The 21,218-nt window shown below is 28.8% G+C and overlaps 2 protein-coding genes and 1 pseudogene across 7 annotated transcripts in view; 2 read left to right on the top strand and 1 right to left on the bottom strand.

The window, feature by feature from the left end:
• Positions 1 to 21,218, top strand: part of LOC125839081 (actin-depolymerizing factor 10-like) — an 858,671-nt gene that overhangs the window by 794,793 nt on the left and 42,660 nt on the right. The gene's annotated exons all lie outside the window — the stretch shown is intronic.
• The window catches only part of LOC125839025 (F-box/kelch-repeat protein At3g06240-like), a 151,342-nt pseudogene that overhangs the window by 104,036 nt on the left and 26,088 nt on the right, over positions 1 to 21,218 (bottom strand).
• LOC125839076 ((+)-neomenthol dehydrogenase-like) lies at positions 8,063 to 14,983 on the top strand. The gene is made up of 5 exons (XM_049518053.1): positions 8,063 to 8,103; positions 8,192 to 8,432; positions 11,910 to 12,014; positions 12,721 to 12,903; positions 14,470 to 14,983. The coding sequence occupies exons 1-5, from the start codon at positions 8,081 to 8,083 to the stop codon at positions 14,848 to 14,850; spliced, it is 933 nt and encodes a 310-aa protein (XP_049374010.1). The 5' UTR covers positions 8,063 to 8,080; the 3' UTR covers positions 14,851 to 14,983.

Genomic DNA, 21,218 nt, shown 5'->3' with positions numbered 1-21,218 from the left:
CACTCGCCTGGTCAATGGTCAAAGTCTGGTCAGACATTCTAATGTCACATAAGTCTGGTCAATGATCAAAGGGATTTGTTAAATTGTGTTTTATTGAGTACAAGGGTTCAATTAACAAATTATTAAATAGAAGGATTTAGAATACAAACTGATACAAGTATAAGGGTCCACCAAACCATTTTGTCTTTATTTTATTTTACAACATCTTGTATAACTCAATATTTACAAATGTGTAATATATTTCAATGATATGATTATTGTTTTGAAACAAATTTGGAAAATATATTTGTTAATTTGCCTAATTGGGGTAATGAGATAAAAGTTACTTTGAACTACAGGACAACTTGACTTAGATATTGAGTGAAGCAAATAAACAAAAATCAATTACACCTGAATATTATACTAGAATGAAAAATCCATGAAAATTTGTTAAGTATCCATAATTACATGAATTTGATTATGGTGCTTAGATCTGTCAGTATGGGCTAGGCCTGTTGGGCCGGCCTAGTCTAACTCGTGATTTGCCCTATTGAATGAATAATGAGAGGCTTATTGATGACCTCACTCCCCCCCCCCCCCTTGTCATTTAAAGGAAAAGCCAGAGAAGGGGGGTTGCTAGAAACCCTCGACTTCGGCTCCATATTGAAAACGCTGGCCATGAAGGGACATCACTATTATCATTTCTGGTAATACCGGGATTTATATGATCCTGATCAGGGTTGGATTAAGAATTTTGGAGCTTATTTAAGAAAAGGGTTTTTTAGCCCGACCTGAATAAGTCTGTTGATTTATAGGGCTTGAGAAATATTGGTAGGGTCAAATAAAAATTAATTAAAAAATAAAAATAAAATAGAGTATTAAAAATAACAAGAGTCCAAACTCAATTTCTATTTAAAATTTAAAATTTTAAATATTAAAATTCAAATACAAATTATGTTTATAAAATATGTACTACATAAATTTTTTTAGGAAATCACCACATAGGCTGCGTAGCCTATGAAATATTGTCATATTTTTTTGTCTTTTATTATGATCATTAGAAAATAATTAGGTTAATATTTTTATTTAGATATTTATACTTTTACTTGAAATCAAACTTATTAAATATTATAAAGATAATTTTATTTGTGGATTTGATTAACAAGTAGTAACACTAACACCATGCAATATTGTCATGTCAATGTTTATTATAATATTTTTAAATTATAATTTGATTTTAAAAATTATAAAAAATATACATTTAAAAAAGTGGGCTAGCCCAGCACAATCCGTAGCCCACGTACTTGTGGGTTGGACTGACCAATTTTTGGCCCACAAAGAAAATAGGTTAGCCCGATCTGACCCGTCAAATTTCAAAGCTTGTATGAGTTAGCCCGGATGGGGAGTGTCATCCCATATTGACAACTCTACTGGTGCTACTGATTTTTTGTCACGTCAAAATTTTCAAATGAAACAACTTTTTTCTACTAAAATTGATTTAGAGATTGACACCATTCTTATCCATTCATTCATATCTTGGCTAAGCCCTGAACTTTCAAAGAAGAGGTTCATTTATTGATTTATATATATATAAAAATATATTATATTTTAATATTATGTTTTTGCCTTGTTTAGCTATCATGTAGTATTGAGTCTCATCTTAAATCTTAATTTCCAAAAGAAATCTAAAGACTCAGATTCTAATCTGTCCGAAATCTGAGATCCAACCTTAAGTATTGAACATGTAAAATTAGACCAGGGTTGATATTCAATTTTTGAACTTCTAAACTAATAATAGTCTATTAATTGATGTTTTGAGTCCTCTTCGGACTTATCGTATGGAAGGGCATCTTCTAAATGATTCTCTGCATATCCCTTAAGCTCTCCCTCTTCATACCCCTCAACCTGTTCCACTCCCGCCTCAACATGCTCCTTTTTTCCATAATGGTATTCAAGTTCCCCAAAAGTTGTTTCCGTTTTTTCCAATGCTTAATTCAAGCTTATTATTAGCAAGCCTTTTCTTAGTTTTGACATTATGCCTAGTAAGGTCTGGTTTACAATGCCAAAAATGAAAATTTTACAAAATAACTTTCTGAGTGAATCGAAAACTACATTAGTTGGGAGTGAGTAGAACATAAGTAAAAGTTGCTTTGTTACGTTGACGAAGTCAAAATTTGTTAACATGCATCAATACTGAATTGAGAAGGTATAAGTAACAATAAAGAGTCAATATTATGTGGAGAAGAACTTTTGTTCTTGAGAGAAATCGAAATTCTAGAGAATATTGACAAGAGTTGTAATGATCTTTAGTCTACAGATACAAATGGCATACCTGTGTGAGTACTGCAAGAAGAGTTTCGACCAAACAACCACAAGTTTTCAACAATTTCAGGAGCACAAGAAGGCCTGTGATACAAATGGCATACCTGTGTGAGTACTGCTAGAAGAGTTTCGACCAAACAACCACAAGTTTTCAACAATTTCAGGAGCACAAGAAGGCCTGTGAGGTAAAATAAAAATGATTAAATTAAGATGTGCATGAGAAATGTAACCAAATCACAATAGAATATATGTGTATTGTTGGTAATTCTAACAGTTTATAAAATTTTAAATTTGTTTCAGAAATTGAAGAAAGACAAAGAAAAAGCTGCAAGAGAAGAGAAAGGGAGACAGATCCAAGAGGAGAATCACAGACTCAGCAAGTACCAGAAGAACCACCACCATCAGAATATGAACAAGAAGAACTTTATGAACTACCACTAGAGAAACAAATATTGTAATGATGTTTTGGTTTGACTGAAAATGAATAATTTTTGGATTGCTGAATTGTCTGAAATCCCGGATTGAGGGAGAAAAAACTATTGTAATGATGTTTTGTTTGGATTTTGAAATCTCTAACTAAAGTACTCTTTACAGTTAGTTTTCTATGATAAGTGTTGAGGACTTGTGAAGTAAATTCTTGAGATTAGAGTGTAGACATGTGTTTGTGTTTGTTGTTGTGGATAGCAAGTGTAGACATGTGTTTGTGTTTGTTGCTAGTAAGTTGTTAAAAGGCTAGTCGACTAAGATGATATTTATTCTGAAGTGCTGATGACTTGTGAAGTGAATTCCTGAGATTAAAATGAAGACATGTGTTTGTGGATAGCAAATAACTTGTTAGAAGGCTAGTCGATTGAGTGTGAATGTGAGGATCATCTTGGGGGGTCCTACAATGTGGATTTAGAAGTTTATAATTTCGGTATGTCTCAATTCCCCCCCAAAGTTTTGATCGGAAAGGGTTGGCATTTTCTTGTAGAAGAGAACGATCTCAAGAAAGGAGATATTGTAAAATTATGGAGGGCATCTAAGGCTAGTGGAATTATGTATATCTTGAGAAAGTGTTAACATTGCTGCAACTTTTTTCCTAGTTAAATCATTCATGTAATATTCTTTCTTAGTTAGACGTTATATTTTGAGAAAGTGTTAAAGTCATTCATGTAATACATTTGAGAACTGTTAATATTGTAGTAATTTTTTTTCCTAGTTAAAGTCATTCATGTAATAGATGTATTGATATTTTCTTCTTCTGAAGATGTGTCCTTGAAGCTTACACTAACGCACAGAACCTAGGCATCAACACTTAACCCTCAATCAAATCTCAATTTGTTATATCTTATTTTTAGGGGTGAGCATTTGGTATTCGGTTCGGGCTTCTCAAAATTTGGGTTCCGTAATTTTGTAATTGGTAGTTAAAAGTAAATATCAAATATCAATTTTTTAAAATTTCGATTCGGTAATCCGTTAAACAGTAAATTATACTTCGATTTGGTACGGTATTCGGTAATACCATATTAAAGTCATTATAACCGGTTCTATTACAAAGTTAATACTATTTCTCCAATCATTTCTATTTTTTTATGTGGAGGTATGATATTATAGAAAACTAACAAGTCAGAAGACATTAAGAAAAACAAATTGATACAACTAAAAGACATATATATTTGGATTGTTTATGTTTATTCTTTAACTTTCTTCGGTAATACCATATTAAAGTCATTATAACCGGTTCTATTGCAAAGTTAATACTATTTCTTCAATCATTTCTATTTTTTTATGTGGAGGTATGATATTATAGAAAATTAACAAGTCAGAAGACATTAAGAAAAACAAATTGATACAACTATAAGACATATATATTTGGATTGTTTATGTTTATTCTTTAACTTTCTCTTTAAATTTGTACTAATGAGAAATGAATATGTTGATATATGACCTACATTAGATAAATAATTTAATAGTTTGATAGTCACCATATTCTAGTGAGTTACTTGGAATTAACGATACACAAAAGGAAAACATCTTCTTAAATTGTAAAAATATAATGATAAATTTGGTTGGATGGTTTTATTGATATAAATACCTAAATTAAATAATTTTATTGATATAACATAAAATTTAATGACTTTATTGGATAAATTCTTAAAATTGAGCGACTGTTTTGGGATATTAACTCCAAAATAGAGATGTATCTCTTACCATGATTTGCTTGTATCCTTGTTATATGCAATGGACCCTCATATATATCTCACCATGCCTACTAAAAACAGAGGCGTTTTTAGGATTTTGTAAGGATGGATGCATTATTACGAAAAGATGCATCTAAGATATAAATTTGATCGGTTTAACCTTTACGTTCTTAACACTAACCGTTAAACTTTAAAAATTATAGATCCAACATATATAATACTACTTGTTTTAAATTTTAATAGACACATCTGATTTAATAATATAAAAATTATACCAAGCTAATTTTATTTAGGAATTTTCAATGTTACACATTTGAAAATTTTGAAAGATAAAAGCAAAAAAATAAAAGAAAAATTGATTGAAATGCCAAAAGTGCTATTGATAACCACTTGGAGGGGTGTTAATAACAAAAATAAGATAAATATAAGATTTAAATTTCTATATTTGCTTAAAGAGGTGCACCAATCTTCATCGTATTATTATATGTTACTTTTAACGTGGGTTCACACCTCTATATTTAAATATTTTTTTTAAAAAATATAACACTACTATATATAATCTAGAGAGGAGAGCATGGGTTCATGTGAACCCACGAAACCCCTCTAGATACGCCTCTGACTAAAAAGAGCTTGTTGTGGAATTTTATAAAAAGATAAATATTTATTAGTTTCTGGTTCCTACTTTAATACTCCATCTGTCCCTAATTACTTGTCGACTTTTGAATTGACACACCTATTAAGAAAACAATGATTGACATATCGAGTTTACCATTTTACCCCTATTAATTATGAAGTAGATGCATTAAAAACTTAAGATTTTCAAGAAGTTCTACCTTTTCAAAGTAATTAATTGAGGGTATAATAGGTAAAAAAATTGTCCTTTCTTGATTTGTCAAAATAGACAAGTAATTAGAGACAACTAAAAAAGAAAAAATGGATAAGCAATTAAAGACAATGGAAGTATTAAAAATTTTTGTTGAATTTTGAAGGATACACTTTAATTGATGAAATATTTTTAAGGACAATATAATAAACACAACTCAAATTTTAATTTTTTTTAATGTAATATTCAATATTTTACAATATCCACTAACACAAACTAATAATTAACCTACCAACTTATTATCTAATCTATGTGAAATTCATATAATTGATCTTGAGGATAAAAGAGTTGATGTGACATCTCTTAGGAATCGTTTGATAAAGTGTATTAGAAAAAATAAGACACGTATATTTTTTGTATATTATTAGTATCTTATTTAATACTCTTTTTCAATCTATGTATAACTAATGCTTGTATTTGGTATACACACTATTGTCTATTAAATTAAAATGTGTATATATTAATACTATGAATTTGTAGGTATTAGTGACCTAGTAATTTTAATGCATGCATTAATCGCCTTACTCTTTCTTTTATTTGTAACAATCTCCTATGTCAATATGATATTCTTTTAATAATATCAATAGAAGTAATTTTTTGTTGCTTGTGCATCAGTTGAATTCTTTAAAATGCTTTTGAAGTATTTACAGACTTGATATTTTTTCCCTTAATATTAATATAAAATAATTGTGATATGAATAGCTTTTCAGGTAATTAGTATTCTTTCTTTCTACCGTACCTACTAATACTCATATGTATACTTTTTCATTCTTTCTTTTACTATGTTTATTCTATTATTATTATTGAATAATTTGAAGTCTCTCCATTAATCAAATATTCTGTAGCATTTTGCAAAATCTATTGTTGTCTGTTTATAAGAAAATAATTAATTTTTTTCTTTTGATATCTGCTTTAAGATTTCAATCATTGTAACAAGCAATTATTGTTATATTATTATTATTATTATTATTATTATTATTATTATTATTATTATTATTATTATTTTATTATTATTATTATTATTTTTATATTGAAGCAGCCCAACACTATTTCGATATTATTATAATCAAATTTTTAAATCAAATTTTATTATTTTAACTTTATATTATATTTTTTCATTGAAAATTTTCGTGATTGATTTCATAAGTTATAAATATAATGATTTTTCCTTGAAAGGGATTAGAAAAAGTCAATTATAAAATAATAATACTATTAATAATTAATGACTTCACATTATAATTAGAAAAGTATACGTTTAAAAAAATGTATATCACAATTTTATTTTTATTTTAAAAAAATAAATTAAGATCTCTTTTTATAATTTTAATTTAGCCTCCTAATTTTATTGAGACGTCTCTAAAAAATAAGAAAAGTATATTTAAATTGTTTTTGATAATACAATAATAGATTTGACCTGTATCCGCTATTTATTATTATTAGTAAAAGATGCTCTAGAAGCACACAGGTTTTCGTCGATATGTGTGTTTCCTGGCATTATTCTATAAAGTAGACGAGACCTTTGCCAGAGGTTGGAGGTTTTTTTTATTATTATTTGAATTGATACAAAATTAAAAAAAAGAAGTGAAAACAAATAAATTTTATCAGCTTAAATTAAAGATATATTAAATATATTAAAATATTTTTTAATTTTATTGTCTTATACATGTTATGTGGAAAACTAAAAGTAAAAAAATTGCCAAAAGATATAGACATTTTTTAAAATAAACTAAAAAAGAAAATAAGATAAATAAATTGAAATGAAAAAATACTAATCATTCTTTTTTAAAAGTGTTTTTCTAAAAAACTATTTTTAAAAATAAATCATTTCTGGCAGCAATGACAAACCAAATCTAAATAGATAAAGAAACGTTGATTAAATTTTATGTCTAATAAGAAATTGTATCCTAAGAAACAAGTATAGCTGGGTAACATGACTAATTGTAACTTTATGGTCAAACTAATTAAATGTGTTTGTAATCAATAAAATAAATTACTCCGATCCTTACGGTAACTTTTGATATTTTAAATTATTAAAAGAAAATTTCAATAATTTATATACTTTAAAAGAATAAATAAAAAATACTATAAATTTTTAATTAACAATAAAAAAATTTATTTAAAAAATTTATAATGAAAAAAATTATTACTTCTTCAAATCATATATGACATAAATTGAAAGTAAATACATTTTCAATAACTAAAAGGGCATTTCCAATAAATTTATGTATGGTTCTCCATCTGTCCTTTTTTATTTATTGACAAATCAAGAAAAAAACAATATTTTTTTTTCTATTATAGCCTCAATTTATTTAGAGATGTAATATTTTTGAAAAAAATAGAACTTCTTTAATGAGTAAATTGATTTTAAAATTCTATCAATTAATAGGGGTAAAATAATAAACTCACTATGTTAATTTTTATTTTCTTAATAAGTGGACCAAGTAAAAATTAAACAAGTAAATAGGGAGAGAAGGAGTAGCAAATTATGTAAAATAGTATTACAAATCATTATAAATAACCAATTTAAAAACTTTTTAAAATATTACAATCCAACACAAATTTAATTGACTTTAAAAATTCATTCGTATCACATAAATTAAAACAGACGGTGACACGGACTCCAATAAAACTAATAGGAGTACTATATATACATACCTACCTTGCTGCTCTACAAAGTGAACAAAGAATTGTAGAGAACAAGAGGAAAAAAAAAATGGCAGAAGATGGAATAAGAAAGCAAGTCTTCTTCTTTAATTTTTCTCCAAATAATTTAATATGTCTTTTGTTTTGAGTAATTAATATGTAATTTTTTATCTCTTTTTAGGGATTTAATTGCAGTAGTTACTGGTGGAAACAAAGGCATAGGGTATGAGATCTGTAAACAACTAATGGAAAAAGGAGTTATGGTTGTTTTAACAGCTAGAGATGAAAAAAGAGGAGTAGAAGCTGTTGAAAAACTGCAATCTTCTCTTGTTGTGTTTCATCAAGTTGATGTTGTGGATCCACAAAGTGTTTCCTCTTTGGTCAACTTCATCAAATCTAATTATGGAAGACTTGATATTCTGGTAAATTATCTATTACTCCCTTTGTTTTTTCAATCTAAATATAGAAAACAAAAATATTCTTGCCTTTTTTAATAATTTTTATTTATGTTTTACTTTAAAGATTAAAGGTTATTTTGATACGTTTTGACATACTAGCTTTTTAAAATTTCATGCCTAAGTCAAAATAGAAAGAAGAAATATTTCCATATACAACCTCATGAAGGATAACAACTAATTTCATACTTTCCTTTCCTATCTTTATGAGTAAATAATTAAGAGCTGGTTTGGATTAATTTTTGACTTTTGACTTATATGTGAAAAATCACAAGTTAAGAATTTTGACTTATGATTTATGATTTATTTTTATTATTTTAGCTTAAAATTAAATACTTATAAACACTTTTTAAATTTATTCAAAGATTTTAAAACTGTTTAGAAGTTATTTGACTTAACTGTACTTAAAATAAATCAATTCAAATTACAAAGTATTATGTCTGTTTCATTTTATGTAACACCTTTAGCTTCAAATTGAATGAATTTTTAAAGATGAATTAATATGGTTTAATACAAGTCTCATTATGAATAAAAAAATATAATATATTTATATTTACTCAAAAATGGATTCTGAATTTAAAATTTATGATTTTTATCGTTATCACTAATTAATGTAATAATAATTAGATTAACAATGAAATATTTATGAATATTTAATTAGTTTCTCTTTTAGATAATTAAAAAGTCTTAAAGTTTAAAACTTCAATTCAAAATTTAATTTAGTTGGAACTCTCCCACGAACAAGCAGCGGAGTCGTGGGAAGTGGAATACTTTTGTTATGTGTATCATTGTCTGACACTTTAATTCTTATTCAGTATTAATTGATTTTTTTTTTTATATCTATATTAAAAAATTATAAATAAAAAAATAAATTTTACTAATTCACATTTTAAAATATTTCTTGAAACTCTTATAAATAGATGTAAACAGTCTCAACTCTTTTCTTTCACCACTACACATTATAATATTATTTCATACTTTTCGTTTTTCTTGAGATACTTTCACATATAATTTATCTCTTCATCTTTTCAACCCAAAGAAAGACCACTATTTTTAGGTGATGAATTCTTTCTTTCAATTAATATGAAGATAATGAATAGTAAATTCAATAAGTGAATAGTCTATAAGTTACAAGAATAAAGAGGCAGAATAATGAGTGAAAATAAATAGTTGATGGTTACAAGAGTTACAACAACTAATGACCACATTCTTATACAATTGATTAGAATAGTGAGGTACAAATATAATGTCCATCAATAAACATAACATGATACATAATGTGATATATGATATATTTTAATAAATATTAAAATGTCACACTAATCGTATGTTAAGATAGTATGTGGTTATTAAAACTCTAAAAAAGTAAAGTTGATATTTCTAATTATTATATATACACGCAAACAAGTTTACTTTGATTTAACTCTTATATGAGACAATATTATGATAGCATGATAATTGATTAAGAGATAAATTATTAGGAGTTGTTTGATATGCAAAATAAGATGATATATTTTATAATTAAATTTGTAATTAGTGGGTATTTTTAAAGTCGTCAATAGTTCAAAGATGAAATTAATAATTCACGCTAAATTAATTTTTTTTAAATATTTCTTACTTAATAATAATAATGATTGGCATGATTATTTTATCATACTGTCCTTATCAATTGCGATTAAATATGATATCTTAAAAAATAAATAACTAATGTTATGAATAAAATATGTAAAAAAATACTTTTACTTTTAAAAGTAATAATTAAAATATTTCTATGATAAAAATAAGTCAAAAAGAATAGAGGAGAGAAAGGATTTGTGATCTTATTATTGGACCAATTTTCGTAGCTTGTCAAGTTGGACTATTCTACCTTTTGGAACTCTCATTGTCTGACACTTTTCTTATTCCACACGCACAAAAATAAAAAAATAATAAAAACTACCTAAATTTTATATTTTGAGTTCATAAATTGTAAATCCACTCTGTTAAATAACAATAACAATAGTATAATTTCTGAAGTGAATTTGAGAAGAATAATATGTAAACAAATGTTATCTCTATTTTGTTGAATTCACTTTTTTGTGATGAAAAAAAAAGGCCATATAACCAGTGTCAAATGTATTGTATGGGGGCATTCAACATGTTTTGTTATGAAAATTTTCAAAAATAATTTATTTTTAGTTGAAAATTAGCAAGTATGATTATGAAAAAGATTAAAGTTGTTTTGAGTAATTTGAAGTGAAAATAACGTTTTGCTGTTTTTAAAATTTTTAAAAATTTCAAATTTTCGAAATTTTATGATCAAATATATTTTTCAAAGTTCATCTCTTAAAAAAATAATTCAGGGCCAAAGGCTACCTAAAATTTGGCTAGAAAGTTGACCAAAATGGTCCATAACTTCTTTTTAGTATTGACACCTAAGACATGATTGAGATTTATTATACTTTTGGTTTCTTGTTCAGTATTTGATATCTATATTAGAGTTTGATTAATTTAAATTTGCGTTAGGGTCCTATTTGAGGGAAACACCTCTTATCAAGAATTTTATCATACTTAGCACTCGAATTCAAAAATTTTAATTAAGAAAGAAACTATTGTCTCCACTACACCACATTTGATGGTTAGTACTTAGTAGGTTAAGAAAGTAGTAGTGGTTACTAAACTCTTAAAAGGAAAAATATAGAATAGTGACTTCTTCTAATTTTTACACACTAGACAAGTTTACTGTAATTTAACTCTCATATAAGATAACATTAGGGTAGTTTGTAATTGGTTCAAAGGTAAGTTATTCGAAGTCGTTTGATATATATATAGGATAAGATGAGATATCTAATGATTATGTTTGGGAATAAATTTATATATTATGTTTGCTTGACGCTGTAAGTTTATCTCAAATATAGTATAAATTTAATCCTAAACTCAATTTTAGATATCCCACCTTATCGATCCCATCCAATTTGGAATTATTTTATCCATCTCCCCGGTGCAATAAATTAGTCTCAACATAATGTTATCATGACAATTTAGTCTGCATTCTTTAATACACTGTGCATAATTTTTCCTAATACACTCTACCAAATGATCCCTTAATGTATTAAACTCGTGTAATTAATATAAAGTTATAAGAAAATTTATGTATTTTTCTTAATGTAGAAAATAGAAAAAGATGAAATAACTTATGCATGTCTAACTAAACACTGCATAAAAAATACAAAAATTTCTTCATAATTAATTTTTATATTACTAATACATGCATAACGCTAATCACTTGTCAAATGACCCTAAGTAATTGAAAGGGTTACTCCTATGTGTTGGTTAATTAATTTTAGGAACTAAATATAATCTCTCTCAAAATTATTTGTATCATGATTTGCAAATTTATTACTTAATACTCAGTTTATTTTCATTTTTCCATAATAAAAAAATGTTAAAATGGATAATTTGCAGGTAAATAATGCAGGAGTTAATGGATTAATGGTAGAGGGAGATGTTTCAATCCTTCCAGAGGTGATAGAACGAGAAGCTTTTCGAGGTTCCAGTGACACAACTGAGGTTACTATTTTTTTTAATTATATATTTTAGGGAAAAATGACAAATATACCCCGAACTATCGTAAATGGTATGTAGATACCCTTCGTTATATTTTGGGACATTGGTGTCCCTGCCGTCCAAAAACTAGCGCATGTATACCCTTTATACTAACGGATATACACGTGTCATAATCTTATCCACTGATCCGATATTTATTAAATATTGGATCGACGGATAAGATTGCGCCACGTGTCCCTATTTAGTCTTCCGTTAGAGTGAAGAGCATATATGCTGTAGTTTTTGGACGACAGGGGCACCAATGTCCCAAAAATATAACGAAGGGTATCTGCATACCATTTACGATCGTTCGAGGGTATATTTATCCTTTTTCCCTATATTTTATGGAAAAACATTTATTTAAGATTGACCAATAATGTTATATAGTGCTTTGATAAATATTTACTAGCAGAGAGATAAATTTTTTTTATAAAGTTTCGAGAAATTGAAGGTTAATTGTGCATAATCAATAATTGTAAGGACTAAAATTAAAATTTATTCATAATTGAGGGATCAAAAGTGTTATTTACATCCCAAAAAAAGTAATAATGATCTATTTGTGTGAAAAATATACAATCCCAAAAACAATACAATTGTGTGATAAAATATACTCTTGAATTTTTGTATTAACATATTTTGTTATGATTAATTCTGAAATATACCATTGCAGGAGAATGAACTTCCACCAATAAAGTCAAATGGAAAACTGATAGAGAATTTTGAATGGGCAGAAGAATGTATAAGAACTAACTATTATGGAGCAAAAACAATGGTTGATGCCTTTATTCCACTACTCCTCTTATCTCCTTTACCAAGGATTGTTAATGTTTCTTCTTTGCTTGGAAAGATAAAGGTAAGATTTTTATTTTTTCTCATTTACTAATAACGGCTTGCTAACATTGATATTTTGTTTAAAAGTTCTATTGAAGACATATGAGACTTTTTAGTAATAAAATTATAAAACTGAAGATAGATAAGATTTATCCTATAAATTCATAAGACTTACGCTTTATGTTTTAGGCTTATTCCTTGCTTTATACTGCATAAAACTTCTTGCCTCGCCTCGTGCCCCCCTTTTAAAACACTGCATTAATCCAAATTGCCTCTATAAAAGTCAGGGTCAGAGCTATGTAGAGCCGATGTAGTTCATTTGAATCCCCTTAGGTGGAAAATCATTATTTATATATGGTTAAACTTATTTATTATATATAATAGATGTTTAATGATAAAAAAAAATACTTGGAGTGCAAGTTCAGTGATGTAATGCATGTGGTTAGAGTTAAAGTGAGGCTTGATACACAAGTCATTCAAAAGAGAGGAAGTTTCAACTATCTTGAGTCTATTATCCAATGAAATGGGGAGATTGACAATGATGTGACACATCATATAGGTGTAGGGTGGATAAAATGGAGGCTCGCATCTGGATTCCTGTTTGATAAGAAGGTGCCACCAAAACTTAGAAGTTAGTTATATAGAGCGGTGGTTAGACCGGCTATTCAGTATAGAGCAGATTGTTGGTTAGTAAAAAATTCCTAAATCTAGAATATGAAAGTTGTGGAGATGAGGATGATGAAATGTTTGCGTGCGCATAATAGGAGAGATAAAATTAGGAATGAAGATATCCGGGACCAGATAAGAGTCGCCTCAATAGATAACAAAATGCGAGAAACGAGACCTAGATGGTTTGAACATGTGTAAAAGAGATGCATGAACGTCGGTGAGAAAGAGCGAGAGGTTGACAATAAATATTTTTAGAGTGGTAGATGTAGGTTGAAGAAGTATTGGAGAGAAATCTTTTTTCCTTTGGGAGATACAAGAGTTGATTAGAAAAAATATGACACAACTTCAACTTTACTAAGGATATGACCTTAGATAGGAGGTTAGGGAGGACACAAATTAGGGTAGGATGTTAGTTAGATAGTTAAGTATTGTCCGTCTTATTCCTTTATACTATTGGTCATAGTATTACTCTTGTAGTTGTTTATCATTTGAGTTCAGATATTATCTCCGATTTCTTATACACTTCGATTATCGTTTTATCTGTAATAACTACTATTTAGAATGAATTGTCATGTTGTCTATAGTATATTGTCATGACTTTCTTTATTTCAGTTATTTCTTCATCTATGTTGCTTTGTATTGTTTTTTCTTGAACTGCGGGTCTATCAGAAACAACCTCTCTACCTCTATGGTAGTGGTAAGGTCATCTACCCTCTCCACACCCCACTGTGTGTAGGATAATACTATCTATATTGTTGTTGTATAGTAAATGTTGAATCTCCTTTAACTTCTTCATAATTTGAACCCCTTAATGATAATCTTGGCTCCACCATCAACAATTTCGACTCACAATACCATTTTATTTCTTGTCTCTTGATCATCCTATTGTTTCTCACTTTTTTTTGAAATACATTTTCAGCTAGTATCAAATGAATGGGCCATAAAGGCTTTAAGAGACGAGAAAAGTCTTACAACAGAAAAAGTGGATGAAATAGTGAATGAATTCCTTTGTGCCTTCAAAGAGGGTGTATTAGAAGAAAAAGGTTGGCCCATTGATCTTGCAGCTTATAAAGTGTCAAAAGTGGCCATGAATGCACACACAAGAATTGTGGCCCAAAAGTATTCTTCTATTTGTGTCAACTGCATTTGTCCTGGCTTTGTTAACACAGATATTACTTGTAATACTGGGCCTATGACTCCAGAAGAAGCTGCTAAAGGCCCAATAGGTCTGGCCCTTTTGCCTGATGGTGGGCCTTCTGGCCACTTCTTTTACCGGAAGAACATACCCATATCATTCTAAAAAAAGCAAAAAGCCCAATTTCTGGGTCCAGTTACTTTTAGATAAAACATGGCATGAGCTTGTAATATTCTTATTTAAAATTTTAAAATGAATTTTACCACAATCTCAGATTAATAATAATTCTCTCTTGTTTTTATTAGAATTCGAAAAGATATGTTCAGTATGAAATTCATAATCTGCTTTTTAGAACATATTGCTTTGGTGTCTTTTCTTAATAGTAGATTTAGAGGACAGTTTTTTTTTTTTGCAAAGAACAATGATAAAAAAGGAGGGAAAAAGTAACAATCACAAGAACAAAAGTAAAAGAAAAATACAATTAAGAAAAAAATAATATTCCTGAGCCAGACTTATTTTTGGTGGCTAGATTCAATGTGCAGAAAAGAAAAAATAAAATAAAAATGTACAAGTAATATAAAAAGGGAGATTTTTTTTTTTTAAAATGCTAAAAAAATTAGATTTTTTGGTCTTTTTTTCTCTCAACTAGAAGACTGTAGTGTAGTGCACTTTTTTCTGTCATTAGGCCATATTAGAAGAACATATTAACATTTCTTACTTCTATGTAACTACTAATGGAGAATTTTCTTTTTTAGTCTATTTTCTTTTTAGATCAGCAAAAATATTTGTTTCTTCAAAATGAGCATTTTTGACCCATCAAACGATATTACTAATTTGAACAAAATATATATTGTCATTGTGATGAAGCAAAATACTTTTGAGCAGAATCGTTGCATAAGTTAATTTTTTATGTTGTTGATCGATATATTTAAATGATCTTTTTTATATATATAAATTTCTTGCATATAAAGATATTTTTTTTCTATAAATTACTCTCTCCGTCCATTTTTAGTTGTCATGTTACGCTTTTCGAAAATTAATTTCACTAATTTTTGAAGTTAAATTAGATTACATTAATTTGATATTTTAAACAAAAAAATAGATATTCAAAAACTATATGAAAAGTACTATAAATTGCAATTTTTTTTGCATATCAATATGATGGAAATATACATCATAAAAGTTAGTCATAGTTCTTGACTCTAAAAAGAAAAACTAGAGAATTCATGACAACTAAAAGTGGACAAGAAAGTATCAATAATAATTCTATTTCAATTGTAACTCTTCGTCGATTTGCATCATAGTAGAATGCGACTTTACACTTAATTTACTAGTATTTTTGTCATGTTAAATTCTTGGAATTCTTTGTTATCAAACACAATACTTTTTAGCAGAAGAAATATGTCATTGTACATGTTGATTTTTAATATTAATGATTGATATAGCTAAATGATTTATTTTTATGAAGTTCATTCAAGACATATGTGAATTCATCTCAACTATAATTTTTCGTTATTAAACTTATAATGTAATACTGCTACTTCTTAATAAGAGAACATATAAATGTCTGATATATAGATTTAAAAATTACAAAAGTTTGTTATTTAGTATTTGAGATAAAATAATAAAATAAAGTTGTTTTCTTATATTAAGATAAAATAAAATTCTTAATGCTCTTAGTGTCTCCTAAGATAAACCTATTTTCTAAACATATCTTTGACTCTCCAGAATCATATGAAACTACTGTGAATGAAACTCACTCTTAGGGATAATGATGGATTTCAAATTATAATTTATAATCTTACTGCTAGTTTTGTTAATATAGATGATTGGGTTATTGATGAGTTAGTAATAGGTATCCTTATTACTACATAATCAACCTAGATATTTATGAAATACTTTTCATCTTATAAAAATTATTTTGAATGAAATATAAATAAAGAAGATAAAATTAATGACTTAAAGTCAATTTTTAATAAAAAGTCTTGAACTCTTTAAATAGAATTTATATGTATACATATATATGCAAAATATTGATCATACTTTTTCTTATACTTATTATTTATAATGAAATATTTTTACAAAATATATTATCCTTAAGTTCACAATAAACACTTGATAGTAATTTATTATGTATATTGGTTAGGGTATATTCAAGTTAATAAGATGTTAGTGTGTTTGCATTACATTACTTGGATCTTGTTGTAAGAAACTCTATTTATTAGTATGAATACTTAAATAGTTTAATTCAAGCTCTAAAATATTTCTATGATTGTTAAATAAACTTCTTTCTTTTATTTTAAATCTTTTTGGTACTTAAAAAAAAAGAAAAGCTTCCCTTTAAGTCACCCCTTATAAAAGAAGGAAGAGCCTCAAATGTTCAAACTAGGGATCTAGTTGATGTTCTGTCTGACTAAATCTCACCTCACCTCTATATTGTATAGATAAGTGTCAAAGTCTTAGAAACGGACATGCTGACATTTGTCTATTTCCACAAGACTAGTCAGCCTTAACCCAAAGAAAACGAAAGAAATGCGGAAAACAATAAAGAAAAAATAAGATAAAGCGAAAAACTTATTCATTCTATTAAAACTTCCAAAATTTGGTTGTCACGTGTACAAGCTACTAGATACATAAAGTGCGGAATTTAAGAAATTAGTACAAGTCTCAATCTTTGTTTCTCAAATAGAATAAAGTATAACGAAAAGGAAAAAGAGGGCCCACCGAAGTGACAAACAACTACCTCTTCTAATCCTTGACAAGCCTCAAAATCAGAAGAAGGAGAAAGAGATCATACGGGTCCGAGTTCGGAACCTACACAAGTGTAGAAGCAAGGGGTGAGTACCAACAACATGGTATTCAACAAGCAACCTAATAAACAAGACATCTAGCTAGAAATCGAGTAGCCCTTAGATTCCAACCGAACCTCCTCAAACTACTACTTGCACAAAAATCAGCCCAACTTAACAATTCTACAATACATGACTCACAAGACCCAATATTCATAGTTCAATAGTCACAAATCAACAACCCAACGAATCAAGTAAGTCAATCTCAATGTCAAGTAGATCAATCACATGTAACAAGTACATTATTCACAATTAACAAGCAAGTCACACATAAGCATCAAAATGCACCAAATTACAAGTATTAAATCTCTCACCGAAACCATTTTCCATCGGCTTTATATTAAATCACTAGTCGAAACCATTTCCCATCGGTTTTATATCAAATCACTAGTTGGAATCATTTCCCAACGGCTTTATATCAAATCATTAGCCAGAATCATTTCTCATTGGTTTTATATCAAATCGCCATCAAAGACCTCGACATCAGAACTCTCAAAATTCCGATTCGAGCATCCGAACCCTGAATGTTGAACAAAGTCAATCCAAAGACTAAATTTCCACAATTTTACAACTTAGGACCTCAAATCCTCAAAAAGACTCCGAATCAGAAACCGAAAAAGATCAAATTTCACATTCCAGAACTGATGCAATTCCATTTCGACACTCAAAACTCCAAAAGACATCGAAAACCACTTTCTCAACAACTTAGCCTTTCAAACTCAAAATTTATCAAACTCTCAACTTTAAACTCAATGTCCAAAACCAACTTTCCAAACTCAATTATAGAAGATTCAGGTCGATATCTTGAGGGCAAAACAGTAAATTTCATGGAAAAATAAAAAATGACCAACCGGGTCATTACAATAAGCATAAGAAACATTACTGTATTCTGCAAACAGATTACGTCAAATGGCATAATAAGAATAGTATTAGAACAAACAACACGTACTGGTATACGTTATCGATCAATCCAAATTCACCACATAATATTATGTGCATAATCAAGAATAGGAAAATAACACAATACCATTAGGACCCACCCATGTCACCCACCTTCTTTCGCTGCTAACTCCAACATCTAAGCCCTGGAGTTTTTCCTTATCCGAACAGGTCTTGCAAGAAAATAGGATTTCATATTGAGCTCCAACATTCCACACTTGCATTAAATCATAGCCTAACCCCTCTATCACATAGGTCATTACCAACTCTACTACTCAATTTACTATCCCCCTAATCCTCCTTAAGCTCTCATGCCAACTCCTTACCTTACAATGCTCCAATTGTACATAAATATGAACAATAAACAACTATTTAGCAAAACACATACATGTAATTATAATCATAATTATAAAGTAGCCTTGACTCCAGTCTTCACCTCTACTTAGCATTCTCCACCAGTCATATCTAATTCATCACACCGTCCAGTAGTCGAACCAATAAGACTTCCTAATTATCATCTACCCCTTTTAACATGCTCTCTCGGTCTGCACAAAGCCACTCCAACATTTCAATAACCCAATCCAGCCACCCAAGGACCAACAAGTGATACCTAAACATAATAACTCATCATGGTTCTCTCATATACAAACCTGCAACCATCTCATTATAAATTTGGTTCTCTCATAGAACCCACATACAAACGGTGAATGTACCGATGTGGTACTTGATGCAATAATAATAATAATATATTTATCAGCGTGGTATCTGATCTAATAATAATATATGTACTGTGTGGTACCTGATTCAACAACAACAACAACAATAGTAATAATAAGTACTGGCGTGGTATCCGATTCAATAATAATAATAATAATAATATATGTACCAACACGATATCTGATCAAATAATAATAGTAATGATAATAATAATAATAATAATAATAATAATAATATATGTACCTGCGTGGTACACAATCTAATAATAATAATATATATATATCGATATGGTATTCGATCTAACATCAATACACAACACAATCATAATCACAATTAACACTAACCACACTTGTACATTCAAGTAACACATTCATCACATGCAATTGACAACATCTTTCATTTACAAGTCACATTCTTTCCTTTTTTCCCCCAAAACTTATATCATGCATGCATTACTAACAAGCAATATAATTGACAAGCACATAAAGTATGAACGAGAGATAATCAACCATTCCCTACCCAAGAGAAATTCTTCCATACTATTTTCTAATCGTAATCCGATCACCCACACTTTTCTTTCCCAAGATACCACCCAACATCATAGTACCAACAATAACTAAATCAAGTCTATCATTAGCCTAAATCATAGCTAACCACACGTTTAACCATTCAGAATCCGTGTCCGAATGCCTATACATGAGATCCCCTGACAATCCACAAGATATTACATATGTAAGTACAAATCTAACTATTCAATTAAGAAACCTAGCCTACCTGGGCGCCAATCTAATGCTAAAGAACTTTGAATGCAAGCTTAAGGCCCCTTAGACAAATCCCGACAAACATAAACTGGAATAATTGGATTTTAACCTTCTTTGCACTGAAATCCCTCCTCTCCATTGTCCTCGAGCTTAGAGTGGCTTGGGGGAATTTTGGGAGTAACATTTGTCTCTTTTGTCAATGGAAAATGAGAGAAAAATAAAAGACATCACTTTACTTAGGGTCTAATTCTATTAGCCCCATTATAGAGGCCATGCATGTGCTATAGTGGCTCAGCCATAGCGGGAGGATTCCCACTATGGTGGGCTGACGCTAGTTTGGATCAATTCAAATTTTAACAAGATCATCGTGTGCCTCAATTTTTAAATTGGCAATGCATTTTCAAGAATTTTAGGATTTCGCACGAGGTACCTTTTGAACAACGAGAAATCTGCTCGTTACATCCATCTTAGACTGATACCTCTTTCCTTATAATTGTTTTCACCACAAATTCAAATTGTTTTGATACATTTTAACTTCTTTTTTCCCTGTCAGTGCTGGAGAAATCCGATCGTTACATTCATCTTAGACTAATACCTCTTTCCTTATAATTATTTTCATCACAAATTCAGATTGTTCTGATACACTTTAACTTTTTTTCCCCTGTCAGTGCTAGAGAAATCCGATCGTTACATCCATCTTAGACTGATACCTCTTTCTTTATGATTGTTTTCACCACAAATTCAGATTGTTCTGATATACCTTAACTTCTTTTTTCCTTGTCAGTGCTAGTTTAATTAACTTTTGAGGAGAAAATGACCAAAACCCCCCAACCTATAGCCGGATTTCCAACTACACACTCATACTTTACGGGGGTCCTATTATCCCCCTGAACATTTTTTTTCACTTATTATCTCACCCTTATTTGCTGACATGTCCAAGAAGGTGAGATCAACTCCCTTAGGCGCGTAAGAAGAGAAAATAAAACGTTAAAACCTGAAGAAAACTACGCGTGTGAGTCCAAATCAGCTATATTAAATCTCCAACGGTATAATCTCATCTCTCCCAAAATCAAACTCTTTTTTTTTCTCTTTTTCTCAATTCTTCTAATAGTTGACAAATCTCCAACAATATATTCCTTCATTCTCTCCCAAATCAGCTTAAAAACTTGAATTTACTTGTCAAAGCATTCAACTAGAGTTTGAATTTTGAAAAAGCTTGAAGCTTTAGAGCTTGTAATTTCTTTGATTTCATAGTTAGGGTTCAAAA

This window comes from Solanum verrucosum, unplaced genomic scaffold, assembly GCF_900185275.1.
Source record: "Solanum verrucosum unplaced genomic scaffold, falcon-dt-bn FXZP01000163.1, whole genome shotgun sequence".
NCBI classification, from domain to species: domain Eukaryota; kingdom Viridiplantae; phylum Streptophyta; class Magnoliopsida; order Solanales; family Solanaceae; genus Solanum; species Solanum verrucosum.
The sequence above is the reverse complement of the archived record's forward strand: the minus strand, read 5'-3'. Positions and strand labels throughout refer to the sequence as shown.